At 39.1% G+C, this 15,559-nt stretch overlaps 1 protein-coding gene across 4 annotated transcripts in view; it reads left to right on the forward strand.

The window, feature by feature from the left end:
• The window catches only part of LOC140478739 (probable E3 ubiquitin-protein ligase HERC1), a 342,968-nt gene that overhangs the window by 172,365 nt on the left and 155,044 nt on the right, over positions 1-15,559 (forward strand). For all 4 annotated transcript variants that reach the window (XM_072572083.1, XM_072572056.1, XM_072572075.1 and 1 more), the window contains exons 33-35: positions 7,623-7,718; positions 9,230-9,397; positions 11,251-11,490. In XM_072572083.1, the coding sequence (XP_072428184.1) occupies positions 7,623-7,718; positions 9,230-9,397; positions 11,251-11,490 (504 nt within the window). The remainder of the gene's footprint in view (positions 1-7,622; positions 7,719-9,229; positions 9,398-11,250; positions 11,491-15,559) is intronic.

Below are 15,559 nucleotides of genomic sequence, written 5' to 3' on the forward strand. Positions count from 1 at the left end.
AAGACAACTTATTATCATACAGCACATAATATATAATCTTGTGTTGCTTGTGCCACATTTACTCTGTGGTCCACTACCATCTTAGATCTGCAATGGTGACAAGCTATTATGTCAAAGTTTACATCAACCAGAAATATCAACATGACCAGGTGGTACTGTATCATACACCCACCCAACAAAAAAGAATGAAAATATATCTTCAAGGCATTTTCATTATTAGTTAAAAATGGTAATAAAATCATTCGTATGTCACATTAACAATAGCGACATATTGGCATTAAATGTGCAAGTTAGAGCAACGATACTCCACAAGTCCAAGTCCACATCACTCTGTTCTCCATTGCTGCTCTCAATAACACAAATGAAATAAATTCATATTCAAAGTGCAAGAGTGATTTTCAAATTGTATCGTTGGAGACTTGAACTCCACTGAAATAATTGTAACCTCTTGTCCCAAATGTTTTTCAAGAATATCAAAAGATTGTGGTCCTTATAAACAGAGGTTTCCTCTAACAAAAACAGAAATTACTAGAGAAACTCAGCACATCTGACAGCATATGTTGGAGGAAAGCAGATTTAACATTTGAGTCCAGCGACGACTCTTCACAACTGTTAGCTAGGAAAAAGTGGTATTTAAGCAGAAGCTGAAGTTGGAGAGGGGTGTTGGTGGAAAGTGGAAAGTTGATCAGATAGCAGAAGATGGAACCCAGTGAGAGAGATGTGAAAGGGGTAGTTAAACAGGGAGATTATGGATAACAGGTCAGGAAAGAGAAAAAGTTGAAATGAGTGAGCTACTGTGGTCGATGGGGCCCTTAACTGTGTTCACCCCAACTCCCGTGCTTCTGCTCTCACTTCTTACCTTCCTCCCACAATGATGTAAAGTATCCCTGACCAGCCCTGCATCCAAAGCATTGTAAGTTGCCATTTCCATCACAGCCAATGGGATGCCACCAGCAGACACCTGTTCCCTTCCCCTCCCTTAGCATTCTACAGGAACCATTCCATCCAGGACACTCTGGTCCACACCACCTCCATTTCCAACATCTCCTCACATCCCCATAGCATCTTTCCATGCAATCACAAAAGGTGTTATATCTGCCTATTTGCTTCTACCCTTCACATAATCCAAGGCCCCAGTTATACCTTTCAGATGAAGCAACGATTTACCGGTACTTAGAGCCCTAGAGCACAGTATGGAAACAGCCTTCAATCCAACTCATCAATGCTGACCAGATATCCTAAATAAATCTAGTCCCATTTTCTAGCACTTGGCCCATATCCCTCTAAACTCTTTCTGTTCATATACCTATCCAGATGCCTTTGAAATGTTGTAATTGTGTCAGCCTCCACCACTTCCTCTGGCAGCTCACTCCACCCTCTGTGTGAAAATGTTGCCTGTTAGGTCCCTTTTAAATTTTTTCCCTCTCACCTTAGACCTATGCCTCCTAGATTTGGGCTGCCCCCAGCCCGAGGAAAAGATCTTGTCAATTTACCCTATCCTTGCCCCTCATGCTTTTATAAACTTCTATGATATAACCCCTCAGCCTTTGACATTCTAGGGAAAATAGCCCCAGCCTTTTCTGCCACTCCCTGTAGCTAAGACCCTCCAACCCTGGTAACATCCTTGTAAATCTTTTCTGAACCTTTTCAAGTTTCACAACATCCTTCCTATAGCAGGGAGACCAAATTGAATGCAGTATTGCCTAACCAATGTCCTGTAAATCTGCAACATGACCTCCAAACTCCTTTACTCAATGCCCTGACCAATAAAGGAAAGCATACCAAATGCCTTTTTTCATTATCCTGTTTACCTAGGACTCCACTTTCAAACAACTATGAATCTGCACTGTTCAGCAACACTCTCCAGGACCTTACCATTAAGTGTACAAGTCACGCTCTGATTTGCCTTTCCAAAATGCAGCTCCTCATATTTATCTAAATTAAACTCCATCTGCCACTTCTCTGCCCATTGGCCCATCTGACCAAGATCCTGTTATACTCTGAGTTATCCTGTCCACTACACCTCCAATTTTGGTGTCATCTGCAAACGTATCAACCATACCTTCTATGTTTGCATTCACATTGTTTGCATAAATGATGAAAAGCCATGGACCCAGCACTGATCATTGTAGCACTCCACGGGTCACAGGCCTCCATCTGAAAAGCAATCCTGTACCACTCCCTGTCTTCTACCTTTGACCCAGTTCTGTATCCAAATGGCTGGTTCTCCCGGTATTCCATGAGATCTAACCTTGCTAACCAGTCTACCATGAGGAACCTTGTTGAACACCTTACTGAAGTCCATATAGATCATGTCTACTGGTCTGTCTTCATAAATCCTCTTTATTACTTCTTCAAAAAACTCAATCAAGTTAATGAGGCATGATTTCCGACACACAAAGCCATGTTGACTATCCCTAATCAGTCTTTGCCTCTCCAAATACATGTAAGTCACGTTCCTCAGGATACCCTCCAACAATTGCCCAACATTGATGTCAGGCTCACCAGTCTATGGTTCCCTGGCTTTTCCTTAACACCTTTCTTAAATAGTGGCACCACATTAGTCAACTTCCAGTCTTCTGGCACCTCACCTGTGGCTATCAGTGATACAAATATCTCAGCAAGGGGCCCAATAATCACTCCCCGAGGTTCCCACAGAGTTATAGGGTACACCTGATCAGGTCCTGGGGATTTATCCACCTTCATGTGTTTTAAGATATCATTAAGTATAGTCTAGTGTATTCACTATTCACAATGCCGTCTCCTCTGTACTGGGGAGATGAAATGCAGATTGGGTGATGGCTTTGTGAGACACCTACATTCTGTCCTTTAAAAATTACCCTGAGCTTCCAGTTACCTACCACTTCAACACATCACTGTGCACCCAAGTCAAAACTTCTGTAGCAGGCCTGCTGCAGCATCCCAGCGTAAGCTCAAAGAACAGCATTTCATTTCGTTTGGGGACACTTGGAGTCAATCAACTTGAATAAATTTAGAGTGAGATTCCATCCTTCCATGTTCTTAAACTATCTTAAACCCAACCCTGTTATGACATGGGTTGCTTTTACGTGCTCCTAGGCCCTTTATCACATTATATGGGTTGTATTTAGTACAGCTCACCCATATTCTCTTAACTCCACATGTTGCTAACAGTTCTGAATAAGGGTCACTGGGACTCAAAACACTAACTGTTTTTGTCCCACGGATGCTGCCAGACCTGCTGAGTTTCTCCAGCAATATCTGGATTTTCTTTTCAGATCTTCAGCATTCACAATTCTGTTTTAACAGTTTTGTCTAGGTTGTTACTGATGTATATTTCAAAATGATGTAGAACCAGAATAAGACTCGGTCGCTTCTTCTCAACTGTTGAATTGTGTTTTTAGTGATTTGCGTTCAGTTTCTTGAAAATGGCAGGATGTTTCATCTACATCTTATCATCTTACAATATAATAGCGCCACACTAATGTTGCTGGCATCAACAGCCAGTTTTAATAGCATCCCATAGTTCAGCAGGACTAAAACTGATGCAGTTGTCAGCACAGCTTTTCAAGTTTTCAAAAGCTGTTGTCATTCCTGTATCTATTCAAACTTTCAGTCTTTATTCAATAAATTCATTAAAGGTACAATAACAGTACTGAAGTCTGGAAAAACTTGCAATTAAATCCACTTGTGCTAACAAAGTGCAAAACAGCCTATCCTTGGTGTGGGAAAATCCAAAGTAGTCCTTACTTTCAATTCTCTATAGCGTGACCTAAATCAATCAGTTTTGCTTTAGCAAATTCACACTTACCCAGTTTTATTACCAAACTCCCTTTTGTAGTCAGATGATGTAAATGTTCTTCCCACATTTGGCTAAATTATCATTGTAAATTATCATTGTAAATTATGTAGTTACATAGTTCTTCAGTGATTTTATTGGTTAAACACTGGTTAATTGTAAACTCTTAGATTTAGCTTCCCTACAGTGTGGAAACAAGCCCTTCGGCCCAACCAGTCCACACCGACCCTCCAAAGAGTAACTCACCCAGACCCATTTTCCCTTTGACTAATGCACCTAACAATATGGGCAATTTAGCATGGCCAATTCACCTGACCCGCACATCTTTGGATTGTGGGAGGAACCGAAGCACCCGGCGGAAACCCATGCAGACACTGGGAGAATGTGCAAACTCCACACAGACAGTCGCCCGAGGCTTTAATTGAACCTGGCACTTTGGTGCTGTGAGGCAGCAGTGCTAACCACTGTGCCATCGTGTCGCCCAAAAAAATGGTCAAGAATATCAAAGTACATTTTTCATTTGAAATGGCATTTTGCATTGATAAAGTCCATCTGTGTTTTGCAAACATTGGTATTTCTTTGGCTCTATCAGTCTTGCTAATATTCTTTTAGTAAGTCAGTTTGGTGATAAGTGATGTCAGTTATTTAATGCAGTTCTCCAATATGATGTGAGTTTGCTTTTGTTACCATATTGACTCAGCAATAATCAATACAGAACTTTTGTGACCCAACCCATTTGGTGCCATCTTGATAGATGAGCTTCAGCAACTATGTCTCAGTTCTGTCATGCCCTTGTCCATCAAAAATTTAATCTCCTCTATTATGAGCTAATCTCTCTTGATTGAGTCTATATAAGCATGTTGTTTTATAGGTAACACACACCCCACTTTAACATTTATGAATGACCCTAACCATAAATAGACTTGTTCTCATAATCTCCTTCATAAGTCAATTAGGTCATTTTAAGTAAGATAAAACATTATGCTATCTAACCTTCTTGGTACTACTAGACTGCTGGAGGGTCAGCTTTTGAATTTTCAATTTCTGATTCATTCTTCAATTCTTATGATATTCTGTTTCAATCCTATTTCTTTCACTACCAAAAACATATTTTCCCCTGAAAATCAGCCCTGTCATAATATCTTGCTAGCATGCTCATGTGACACTTTTGCTAATGCTTTCTCCAGTCTGGGTACTCACTACATTCACATTGTTGAGTTTTTATTTGTCAGGATCCAGTACACTTTGCTATAATGGTTCTGGAAAGATAGCTAACAAAACTGGCTTGTCTTCTCCAACAAACTTTAAACTTTGACCTTTTTAACCTCTATTTTTTGTTGTTTGTGGAACAAACTTGCATTAGTGTTATCAGTTTCTCTCAAATTTAATATATTGTTTGGAAAGATTCTCTAAGATTTGGTTTATCGATTTCTCTTAAATTTAAGTGTTTCTCTCATATCATGTCCATATATTAGTTCAAAAGGACTAAACCCTGTGGATTCATTAGGAGCCATTGGCACATAGTAACAAAGGAATTGCTTTATCCCAATTTTCATAGCATACTTGATGAGAGGATCTATTCATGGTCTTCATAGTTTCATGCTGTCTTTCTAGTGCACTTTGAGATTGTAGATCATAACAAGATGATGTAAATTGTTTTATTCCCAAATGAGTCATCCTTTCTTACAATATTTGTGACCTTTAAACTTGAGCATTGATCTGAATTTATTTCTTCAGATAAACTATGTCTTCTAAAGAATTTAACTAAATTTTTCATTATCATTTTTGCACTTTTATTTTTCTTCCTAAAAGCACTGCTTGAGTAATCTTGTGGAAATATCCATAATCATTAAAAGGTACTTACTCCCATTCCTGGTTTTAGATGGGGGTCCATTATTATGTCAGTTAAGTCTGTTGCGACCTACCAAAATGTTTTCTAACGCTCATATTAGAATTAGAGTTGATGATTGGATTTTCCCATTAGCTGACTTATGTTTCTGTGGCAATATATGACCAAATATTTTAGCCTGTGTTTTCGTAATATGTAAGTGACATGCCATTAGAATTTTGTGAACTACTTGTGAAATTTAATGACTGCGCACCAAAGAACCCCGATGAAGGGCTTTTGCCCAAAACGTTGATTTTCCTGCTCCTTAGATGCTGCCTGACCTGCTGTGCTTTTCCAGCACCACTCTAATCTAAACCAAAGAACTACTACCTGATGGACCATTGCCCATTTGTTATTTGTTGATATTTGAGGACATCTCTGTTTACTCATTAGTACTTTGTTTTTCAAGTAATAGCACTCAGGTACTTTTTTTCTGATTCAGTTTCTGATTAGGCTATTTGGTATAACTCTTACAATTCTGGATTTGTTACATCTCTATTAAAGATGAGCTAAACATATCAGAATCATTCTCTCACCTTCATCCTTTTTAGTTAAGTGTTTGCAAATTATATTTGATAACTGAATTTACAAATCATCTCCCTGTTTTATAGACTCCATTTTTCCTATCAAATTGTATAGGCTGAGATCTAGTCACAATACAGTCAGGAAACAATGTATGGATCTCCTCCTGTGACATCTCAAGTTTATTTTACGTCCCCTGATCATTCCACCACCCTTGGTGAGACTAGTATTCTTGAATCTACCAGGTCATTTCCCAAAACAAAATAAGTTTCTTCTCTAGGAACTTAATTACTCCCACTGCTACTTTTCCATTTACCAAGTCATGTTTGGTGCCAGACCTGAATAATTTGACAAGTTTGAAGTTTACATGTATACCTCTAATGAATATTTCTCCTTCACTCACCTATCTGGAAAATAAATATCATCAGCCAGCACCAGTGACTGACTTGATCCAGTGTCACTTAGCATCTTCCTTGGTTTACTTCCTTGATACAAGGCTGAAGGAAATATACCTCTCTTTCATTATAAAATGCTCCAGCCTGATTCTGCATGTTATAATTAAAAATAATTGCTAAGCCATCTCTCCCTCCACATTCCAGGGAATTATGCTCTCTTTGTACTACTACTACTATAGCTTTACTATTGATTTGCTTTACCCATGTCCACTTTCTGAAGATTCCTTAGTTATTCCTATTACTGCAGTTGGTCTCCCATTAACTTTCAGCAGTTGTCTTCGTTATGTTCAGTTTTATTATAAAGGAAGCATGTTAATTTCTTTTTTATTATTCATTTACGAAATGAGGGCATCACTGGCTAAGCCATACTTTATTGCCTACCCCTAATTGCCCATAGGCATTTAAGAGTCAACCACATTGCTGTGGGTCTGGAGTCACATGTAGGCTAGACTAGACAGGGACGACAGTTTCCTTCCATGAAGGACATTTTTTCTGACAATTGATAATGGATTCATGGTCATCATTAGACACTTAAATGTAATTTTTATTGAATTTTCCACTATCTGCCATGGTGGGAATTGAATTCATGTCCTCTAAAACATTAGCTGAGTTTCTGGATTAATTGTCCAGTGATAATACCACTAGGCTATTGCCTCCCCTTTATATCATTCTTTGATTCTGAACATTCTCCTTTTAAACCCTGACATCCTGTTGTCTGTTCTCCCATAACTAGTACCTCATCCACCTGCAGATTTCCTACTTCTCCCAATTTCCTGTGGATTTCCATATTGCCTGTAATTGTCTAGGTACCTGCCAGAACTGATGATTCTCTGATCTCTCTTACCTGATACTCCTCTAAATAAAATTTTTAAGCTTGCTGGAATGCTATTCCTGAAAACTATTTATTGTGAAAGTTTGCTATCGCTTTGATTTTACTAAGAATTTAAAGCTTCGTGCCTTCACGATTTTTTTCTTTCAGATTTTGGAGCGGCTCTTCAGTTCGCTTTCCGCTAGTATGTGGGAAATGCCATTTGCTTTAACCAAAAAGGAAAAAGAAGTGGATAAAGCATTTGAGGTATAGAAGAAATATTTTCTTAAGGAAAAAAAAACTAATTCTGAATCTTATCAGAACAAGTCGGAACAGAATAAACAACACTTTATGTAGTACCTTTTTCACGTAATGAATTGTCCTATAGGACATTACAGGAACAATTAAGAAGCTGCAACACTAAACTTGTCCATTCAATCAATTCTTTAACCTATAGGGAAAAGATTAACAGACAGAATTACTCTCTTTTATCTAGGGAAAAGAAGATTGAGGTTAAACCTAACAGCTTTCTAAAATTATGTAAAATTTTGATAGACGCAACTATTGTTTCCACCAGAGCAAAATTAAAGATCATCAGTATATGATGTATATAGAAAAGAAACTTGTTTGGTGACAATTTGGCACTTAGTGAGGTTAAAGCACATGAATAAATGCATTGAAGTGGAGACCAGATAAGCACTGTGGGAGAAATATATGGGTTTTTAGTTACCTGTGTCTAGCTGGAGAGTCAATCCTAACTGCGTAGTCATCACACCCACATTGTTATTTCTGACATCCCTTAAGGATCAATTCTTGAATAAAACAAAGAACTGATGGTGCTGTAAACCTGAAACATTAACTCTGTTTTCTCTCCACAGATTCTGCTGGACCTGCTAAGTTTCACTAACAATTTCTGTTTTTGGATTATTCCTGACTCTTGCCAGCTCCCTCCTAAAAACCTATGTCTTCGTCTGAGCTTTCAGTCATTTGCCCCAATATCTGTTTATGTGGCTTGATGTCATATTTTGCTTTGTAATGCTCCTGTGAAACATCTAAGAACTTTTCTTATTTTGTTAACTGTGCATTTTTATGTTGTTATTGAAATTTTTTTTTACTTCCTCTAAAGTTCTAGTTTCCAGCAACTAAAAGAATAGACCATTTACAATCACTTACAGTCCGTACACACTGGGGGGAAAAAAAATTGGTCCAGCACATTATCTGTTTGGTGTTATATAGTGGGTCTTCCATCCATTCCACAACCTCACTGACCATTAAACTTATTTAGATATTGACTGAAAAGTTTACTTAAAATACACAAGTGTTTACTACTTTAGGAAGTTTATCCACTGTCATAATCATAGCATCTGAGATACTAATTGAGGCATTCATTAACATAGGAACATAAAAACCTGAGAAGGCAATTTAGTTGCTCTGCTACTCCATAAGACTGTGGCTAATCTGTTTTATAACTCCATATGCCTGCCTTGGGCCCATATCCCTTGATACTTTGGTTTACTAAAAATTTGTCTATCTTGAATTTAAATTTAACAATTGAATTAGCATCAACTACCATTTGAGGAAGTGAGTTCCAAACCTATGACTCCACTATTCCATGTGTGTACAAATACTTTCTAATGTCTTAAAGCAAAAAATATTCTAATCATTTCAAAAAGGGATTCTCTAATTACAGGATAATGATGTAATCAGACATGATTTGTTTCAGATTAATAGCTCTGAATGTGCACATTACTGAGTCTCCATTTTTGCTTTTGTTTTAGACCGAAGATAAAGAGGATGACAACATTCCCATTAAAGAGTTTTCATTTGATCCAGATAAAATGGTTTGCTGTAGTTTGGAATCTGGAAATGTTTTATCTCATGGTGCAGGTGGCAAAGGATATGGATTAGCAACAACTGCTATAACATCTGGATGCTTTCATTGGAAGGCAAGTGTGTTACATAAAGCGACCAGTAAATAATAGATACTAGATAATTATAAATTAAAGCCTAAAACCCCTCTTCCAGTTAGACCATAAGAGCACAAGACCATAAGATATAGAAGCAGAATTAAGCCATTTGATCTATCAAGGCTGCTCCACCACTCAATCATGGCTGATATGTTTCTCACCCTCATTCTCCTGCATTCTTCCCATAACCCTTGGTTCCCTTACCAATCAAGAACCTACCTAAATCTGTTTTAAATACACTCAATGACTTGCCCTCATAGCCCGCTGTGGCAAGGAGTTCTACAGATTAATCATTCTCTGGCTGAAGAAATTCTTCATCTCAGTTCTACAGGGTAGTCCCTTCACTTTGAGGCTGTGCCTTTAGGACCTAGGCTCTCCTACTAGTGGAAATATCTTCTCCACATCCACTCTATCCAGCCATTTCAGTATTCTGTTAGCTTCAGTGAGATTCCCACACTCAACTTTCTAAACTCCATGGAGTACAGACGCAGAGTCCTCAACCAGTCCTTTTATGAAAAGCTCTTCATCTCTGGGATCATTCTTGAAAACTTCCTGTAGAGGCCAATGTCTGCATATCTTTCCTTAGATACTGAGCCTAAAACTGCCCACAATGTTATACCTATGACAGTAGTTGGCTTCCTTTTATTTTAAAAGAATAGTTGCACCTAATCAATCAGTTAGTGATCTTCTGTATTTTGAAGATCTGATTTGTTAGCAGTAAGATATTTAACTGCAATTGTCTAGAAGGTTATATATTTTACCTTATCTTTTATTTATTGCTTTTACTCTTTAGTGTTATAATGCAGTATTTGCTTGGTTAGGCTTTATATTACACAATGTAACATCACTTGATGTTATGCGCTTATGGTTTCTGTGAAATTTTAAGCAGTCATACAGACTGATTTAAATACATTCAAAATCAATGAAGTCCAGTTCCTGCTTTCATTTTCAGAAGTATGCCTCCAGGATAAGGTTGTTAATCACACAACACCAGGTTATAGTCCCAACAGGTTTATTTGGAAGTACTAGCTTTCGGAGTGCTGCTCCTTCATCAGGTAGCTGTGGAGCAGGATTGTGTGACCTTGGAGATTCTGTCCACTTTGAGCCGGTAGTTAGTGGTGTCGATGGTAGCCATGATGTGGAAGTGTTGGTGTTGGACTCAGGTGGACTATAACCTGGTGTTTTGTATTTTTTAACTTTGTCCAGCCCAGTCCAACACCAGCACCTCCACATCATGCCTCCAGGAAATCAGGCAATCGACCAGCTTTGTGCTGAGTCAGCCTGAATACCTACTTGAAATTCCTGTTTTCATGCGACAGTACTACTGTGCTGTTTCCTTCGATTAGGTATGCTACTTAGTGTTAAGAACATCATTAATTTCTCAGAGTGTACATTTCCACATGCTGCTTTGGGGTCATGACATTGGCCTGCTAAGAACTAATATAAACTTTGGATTTTAAAATCTAAAGAAAGATTTGTTCACATAACATTCTAAAGTTCTTTACAGTCAATGGCATTTTGGAGTATAGGCACTGTTGTATATGGGCCATACAAGCAGAGGTACTAGAAAGCTGAAAAGAGCACATCTCCTGCTCCCCAGTCATGAAGTTGATGTGGCTGTATAGATTTACATAGCTGTACCATGTCCTGATTTAAAGAAGAGATTTAACTATGGATGTTTGCGGTACCAGTAACTATCTAATTATTTAGGTAAATATCTTTACAAAAAACATAATTTTATTGATACTTTTTTGATTTATAGCAAAGCATTACATATCTTTTACTTCCGATTCCATTGAAATAGTCATAATTTTTCTTGTTAATTTGTGCAGTTTTACATAACCAGAGAGAATAAAGGTAATGAGGGTACATGTGTTGGAGTATCACGATGGCCCATCAGAGATTTCAACCACCGCACAACATCGGACATGTGGCTTTATAGAGCTTACAGTGGGAATCTCTACCATTGTGGGGAGCAAGGTTGTATCTTACCAAGTTATACACAAGGAGACTGTGTAACTTGTGTCCTGGATGTAGAAGCAAGAACAATCTCATTTGGAAAGAATGGCGAGGTAAGAAAATTATACCCTTGATTTAATATTCAGAATGATTAGTAAACCTACCAAGAAGTGCAGTTCATTTCTTGATGAGCTAATGAAATTTACGATCAAAATGTTATGCCGTGATATAATTTATAATGAAACTAAAATAGAATTTTGTTTTAAAAAGCTCCCTAAGTATTCAAGAGATAATGGTTCTTTCATGGCATTTTGTTAAACTTTTGATGTTTTGCAGAAAGTATAATATAACTTTTGTAGAAGACAATTATTTGAAATTGTTTAAACTAGTTTTCCTAGTGTAGTTTAATTGTGTAGAAAATAGTTGAAACCTCGTTGTTAGTTTCGCCATTGTGTTATTGGGTCAGATTTTGCAGTCAGCAGCAATTGTTCATTCGATTTGGACTTGATGAATTTTCCATGAGATTTTACACTTGATTTTTTAAAAACGTCATTCATGTGATGTAGGTGTAATTGGCTAAGCCAGTATTTATTGCCCAGGCCTACATGCCCTCGAAGGTGATGGTGTAAGCCTTCTTGAATCGCTGCACACCTCACGGTACAGGTAAAGGCACAATGCTGTAAGGGAGGGAGGTTCAGAATTTTGACCAATTAACAATTTAGGGCCGCACGGTGGCTCAGTGATTAGCACTGGTGCCTCACAGCACCAAGGTCCCAGCTTCAATTCCAGCCTCTGGTGACTGTGTGGAATTTGCACATTCTCCCCTGTCTGCGTGGGTTTCCTCTGAGTGCTCCAGTTTCCTCCCACAGTCCAAAGATGTGCAGTTCAGGTGAATTGGCCATGTTAAATTGCCCATGGTGTTAGGTACATTAGTCAGAGGGAAGTGGGTCTGGGTGGGTTACTCTTCAGAGGGTCGGTGTGGACTGGTTGGGCCGAAGGGCCTGTTTCCACACTGTAGGGAATCTAATCTAAAAACAGTAAAGTTTTTGGCAATTTAGTTCCAAGTCAAGATGGTGTAGGCTTGGAGTAAACATGCAAATGTTGTCTCTATATATATCTACCTCCTTGTTCCTTCTAGGTAGTAGAGGTCATGTACAATGCTGCCATTGTCAGTGTGTAGTGAAAGGAATGAATGCCAAAGGTGTTAGATGGGTGCCAGTCAAGCAGGCTTCCTTATCTTGGGTTGTGTTGAGCTTTTGTGTGCATCCAGGCAAGTAAGAGACATTCTATCACACTGCTTACCTTTGCTTTGTTGATACTAGTCAGGCTTTGAGAATTCGGGAGGTAAGTTAATCGCCACAGGGTTAATAGTCTCTAACTTGCTCTTGTCACCACAGTATTTATATAACTAATCCAGCTCAGTTTCTCGACAATGGTAATCCCTCGGATGTTGATAGTCAATATCAAACAACCTTACGCTGCTCGTTGGATGCTGCCTGAACTGCTGTGCTCTTCCAGCACCACTAATCCAGTATTTGGTTTTCAGCATTTGCAGTCATTGTTTTTACCTTACACAACCCTAGTCCATTCCTCAACCACCAACACCACCCCCCCACCTCCCTTCTCATGTAGCCACAGAAGATGCAAATCTTGCCCCTTCACCACCTCGCTGTTCACCATCCAAGGGCCTAAACAGTCTTTCCAGGTGAAACAGCATTTCACCTGTACCACCTCGAATGTTGTTCGCTGTACCCAATGTAGCTGACTCTGCATTGGAGAAACTAACCACCGACTGGGTGATCGCTTTGCAGTGCACCTCCAGTCTGTGCGCAAACATGACCCTGACTTTCCCACAGCTGGTCATTTTCACACAGTATCCTGCTCTCATATCGTCTTGTCTGTCCTCAGCATGCTGCAATGCTCCAGCAAATCACAGTGAAAACTGGAGGAGCAACGTCTCATCTTCAGACCATGCACTTTACAATCTTCTGTGCACACTACTGAATTCAACACCTTCAAATTGTGAATGCATTCCTTTCCTTTCCTATCAGCTTTGTTTGTTACATTCTTTGTCACCACATCATCTCTTCTCTCCACCCGTTCCATCTGGTCGTTCCAGTCTGGCTATTAGACACACAATTGATCTGCCATTCCCACATTCAAATCATGTAGTCTGAACTATCAATATTCTTTCTCCCTCAGCACTCCAGACCCCCCCCCCCCACTTCCCCCACCTCCCCACTATTGCAAAACTGCTGCCACCTCCACACTTCACTTCAGTTCTGATAAAGAGTCATCTAGACTTGAAATGTTAGCTTGCTTTCTCTCCATGGATGCTGCCTGACCCACTGTGAAGTTCAGCAATTTTGTTTTCCTCAAAAAGCTATAGTGTTCTTTAAAAAGTACTTCGTACTTCGAAAAATGGTAAAGTTGTGCAGTTACATTCTTTGTTGAGTCAGATCGTGGCTCGTGAATGTTAGCCAGAAAGTAAAAACAGGAAATGTTGTGACTGCTCAGCAGGTCAGCCAGAAAGGTACAGTTTCAGGTTAGTGATCTTTCTCCAGAAATGATAGAAGTTTGAATGATAACAGGTTATACATTTTTACAGCAATTGCTATGTGGTCAAAGATGGAAGAGGAGAATGAAAGGGCAGACTAAAAGGCAGGAGAGATAAAGGACAAAAATGATGACAGTGAAGACGAATGACATTGTAATAAAAAAGATAAAAAGCAGAAGATGGGTCAAGAGAGGTTATGATTGGGTTGAAGTAGAATCCAAAAAAATGGAATCTGAAGTTATGATCTGAAATTATTGAATAGACGGTAAGACATAGGAGCAGAAATTAGGCCATTCAGCCCATCGAGTCTGCTCCACCATTCAATCCTGAAGAAGGGTTACACCCGAAACGTCAACTTCTCCACCTTCTGATGCTGCCTGGCTTGCTGTGTTCTTCCAGCCTCTTGCCTGTCTACTTTGGATTCCAGCATCTACAGTTTTTTTTTGTCTTCTGCCATTTAATCATGGCTGATCAGTTTCTCAAGCCCTTTCTCCCACTTTCTCCCCATAACCTTGATCCCCTTGAAAGGGCAGTTGGGTCTCTTGTGCTTGCATGGAATGGTGCAGTGGGAAGAGGAGGGAGCGTTGAAGGTGATTGAGAAGTAATATGAGTGTGATGAAAGATATAGTCTTTTTAGAATGCTGAGAAGTGGAGAAGAAAGGATATTTGGTAGAGGCATCATGGAAGAGATGGAGGAGGTAAGGGAGAATGATCAATTGAATCCAGAGGCTGGTGGAATATCAGGTGAGACCAAGGAAAGCCTTTGGTTTCGGGGCAGAGAGGAATGGATGTGAGTATTAGTAGAAGGAATGATTTGGACATAGTTGATGGCCCTTTTGACCACAATGGGGGCACTCACCACATCTTATTTAGACTTATAGTGGATAAGAGTCAGAGTCATACAGCATAGAAACAAAGGATTTGTTTCCATGCCGACCATGTTCCCAAATTAAATTAGTCCCCCTTACCTGTCTTTATACCTCCAACCTTTCCTAGTTATGTACTTATTTAAATGTCATTTAAATGTTGTAATTGTACCTGCATCCACTACTACTTCTGGCAGTTCATTCCACATATAAACCACTTTGTGTTTTTTAAAAAAAAGTTGCCTCTCGTGTCCTTTTAAATCTTTGCCTTGCATCTTAAAAATATGCCTAGTTTTTAACTTTATCCCCCAACCCCATGCTAGGGAAAAGACCCTTGCTATTCACCTTTTATATGCTTCATGATTTTCTAAACCTCTATAAGGTCACCCCTCAACTTCCTACGCTCCAGAGAAAAGCACCCCAGCCTATTCAGTCTATTTTTCAACAATACCCTCGATTCCTGGTAAAATCCTGGTAAATGTTTTCTGAACCCCCTCTAATTCAATAATGTCCTTCCTACAGCAGGGCGACTGGAACTACACGCAGTCGTCCAGAACAGGCCTCACCAAAGTCCTGTGCAACCTCAACATAAAATCCCAACTCGTATACTCTATACCCTGAGCAATGAAGGCAAGTGTGCTAAATGCTGCCTTAACCCTGTCAATCTGTGATGTAAATTTCAAAGTATTATGTATATGAACCCTTAAGTCTCTTTTGTTCTACAACTCTACCCATGGCCCTACCATTAATTGTATAAGT

This window comes from Chiloscyllium punctatum, chromosome 1 (genome assembly GCF_047496795.1).
Source record: "Chiloscyllium punctatum isolate Juve2018m chromosome 1, sChiPun1.3, whole genome shotgun sequence".
NCBI lineage: Eukaryota > Metazoa > Chordata > Chondrichthyes > Orectolobiformes > Hemiscylliidae > Chiloscyllium > Chiloscyllium punctatum.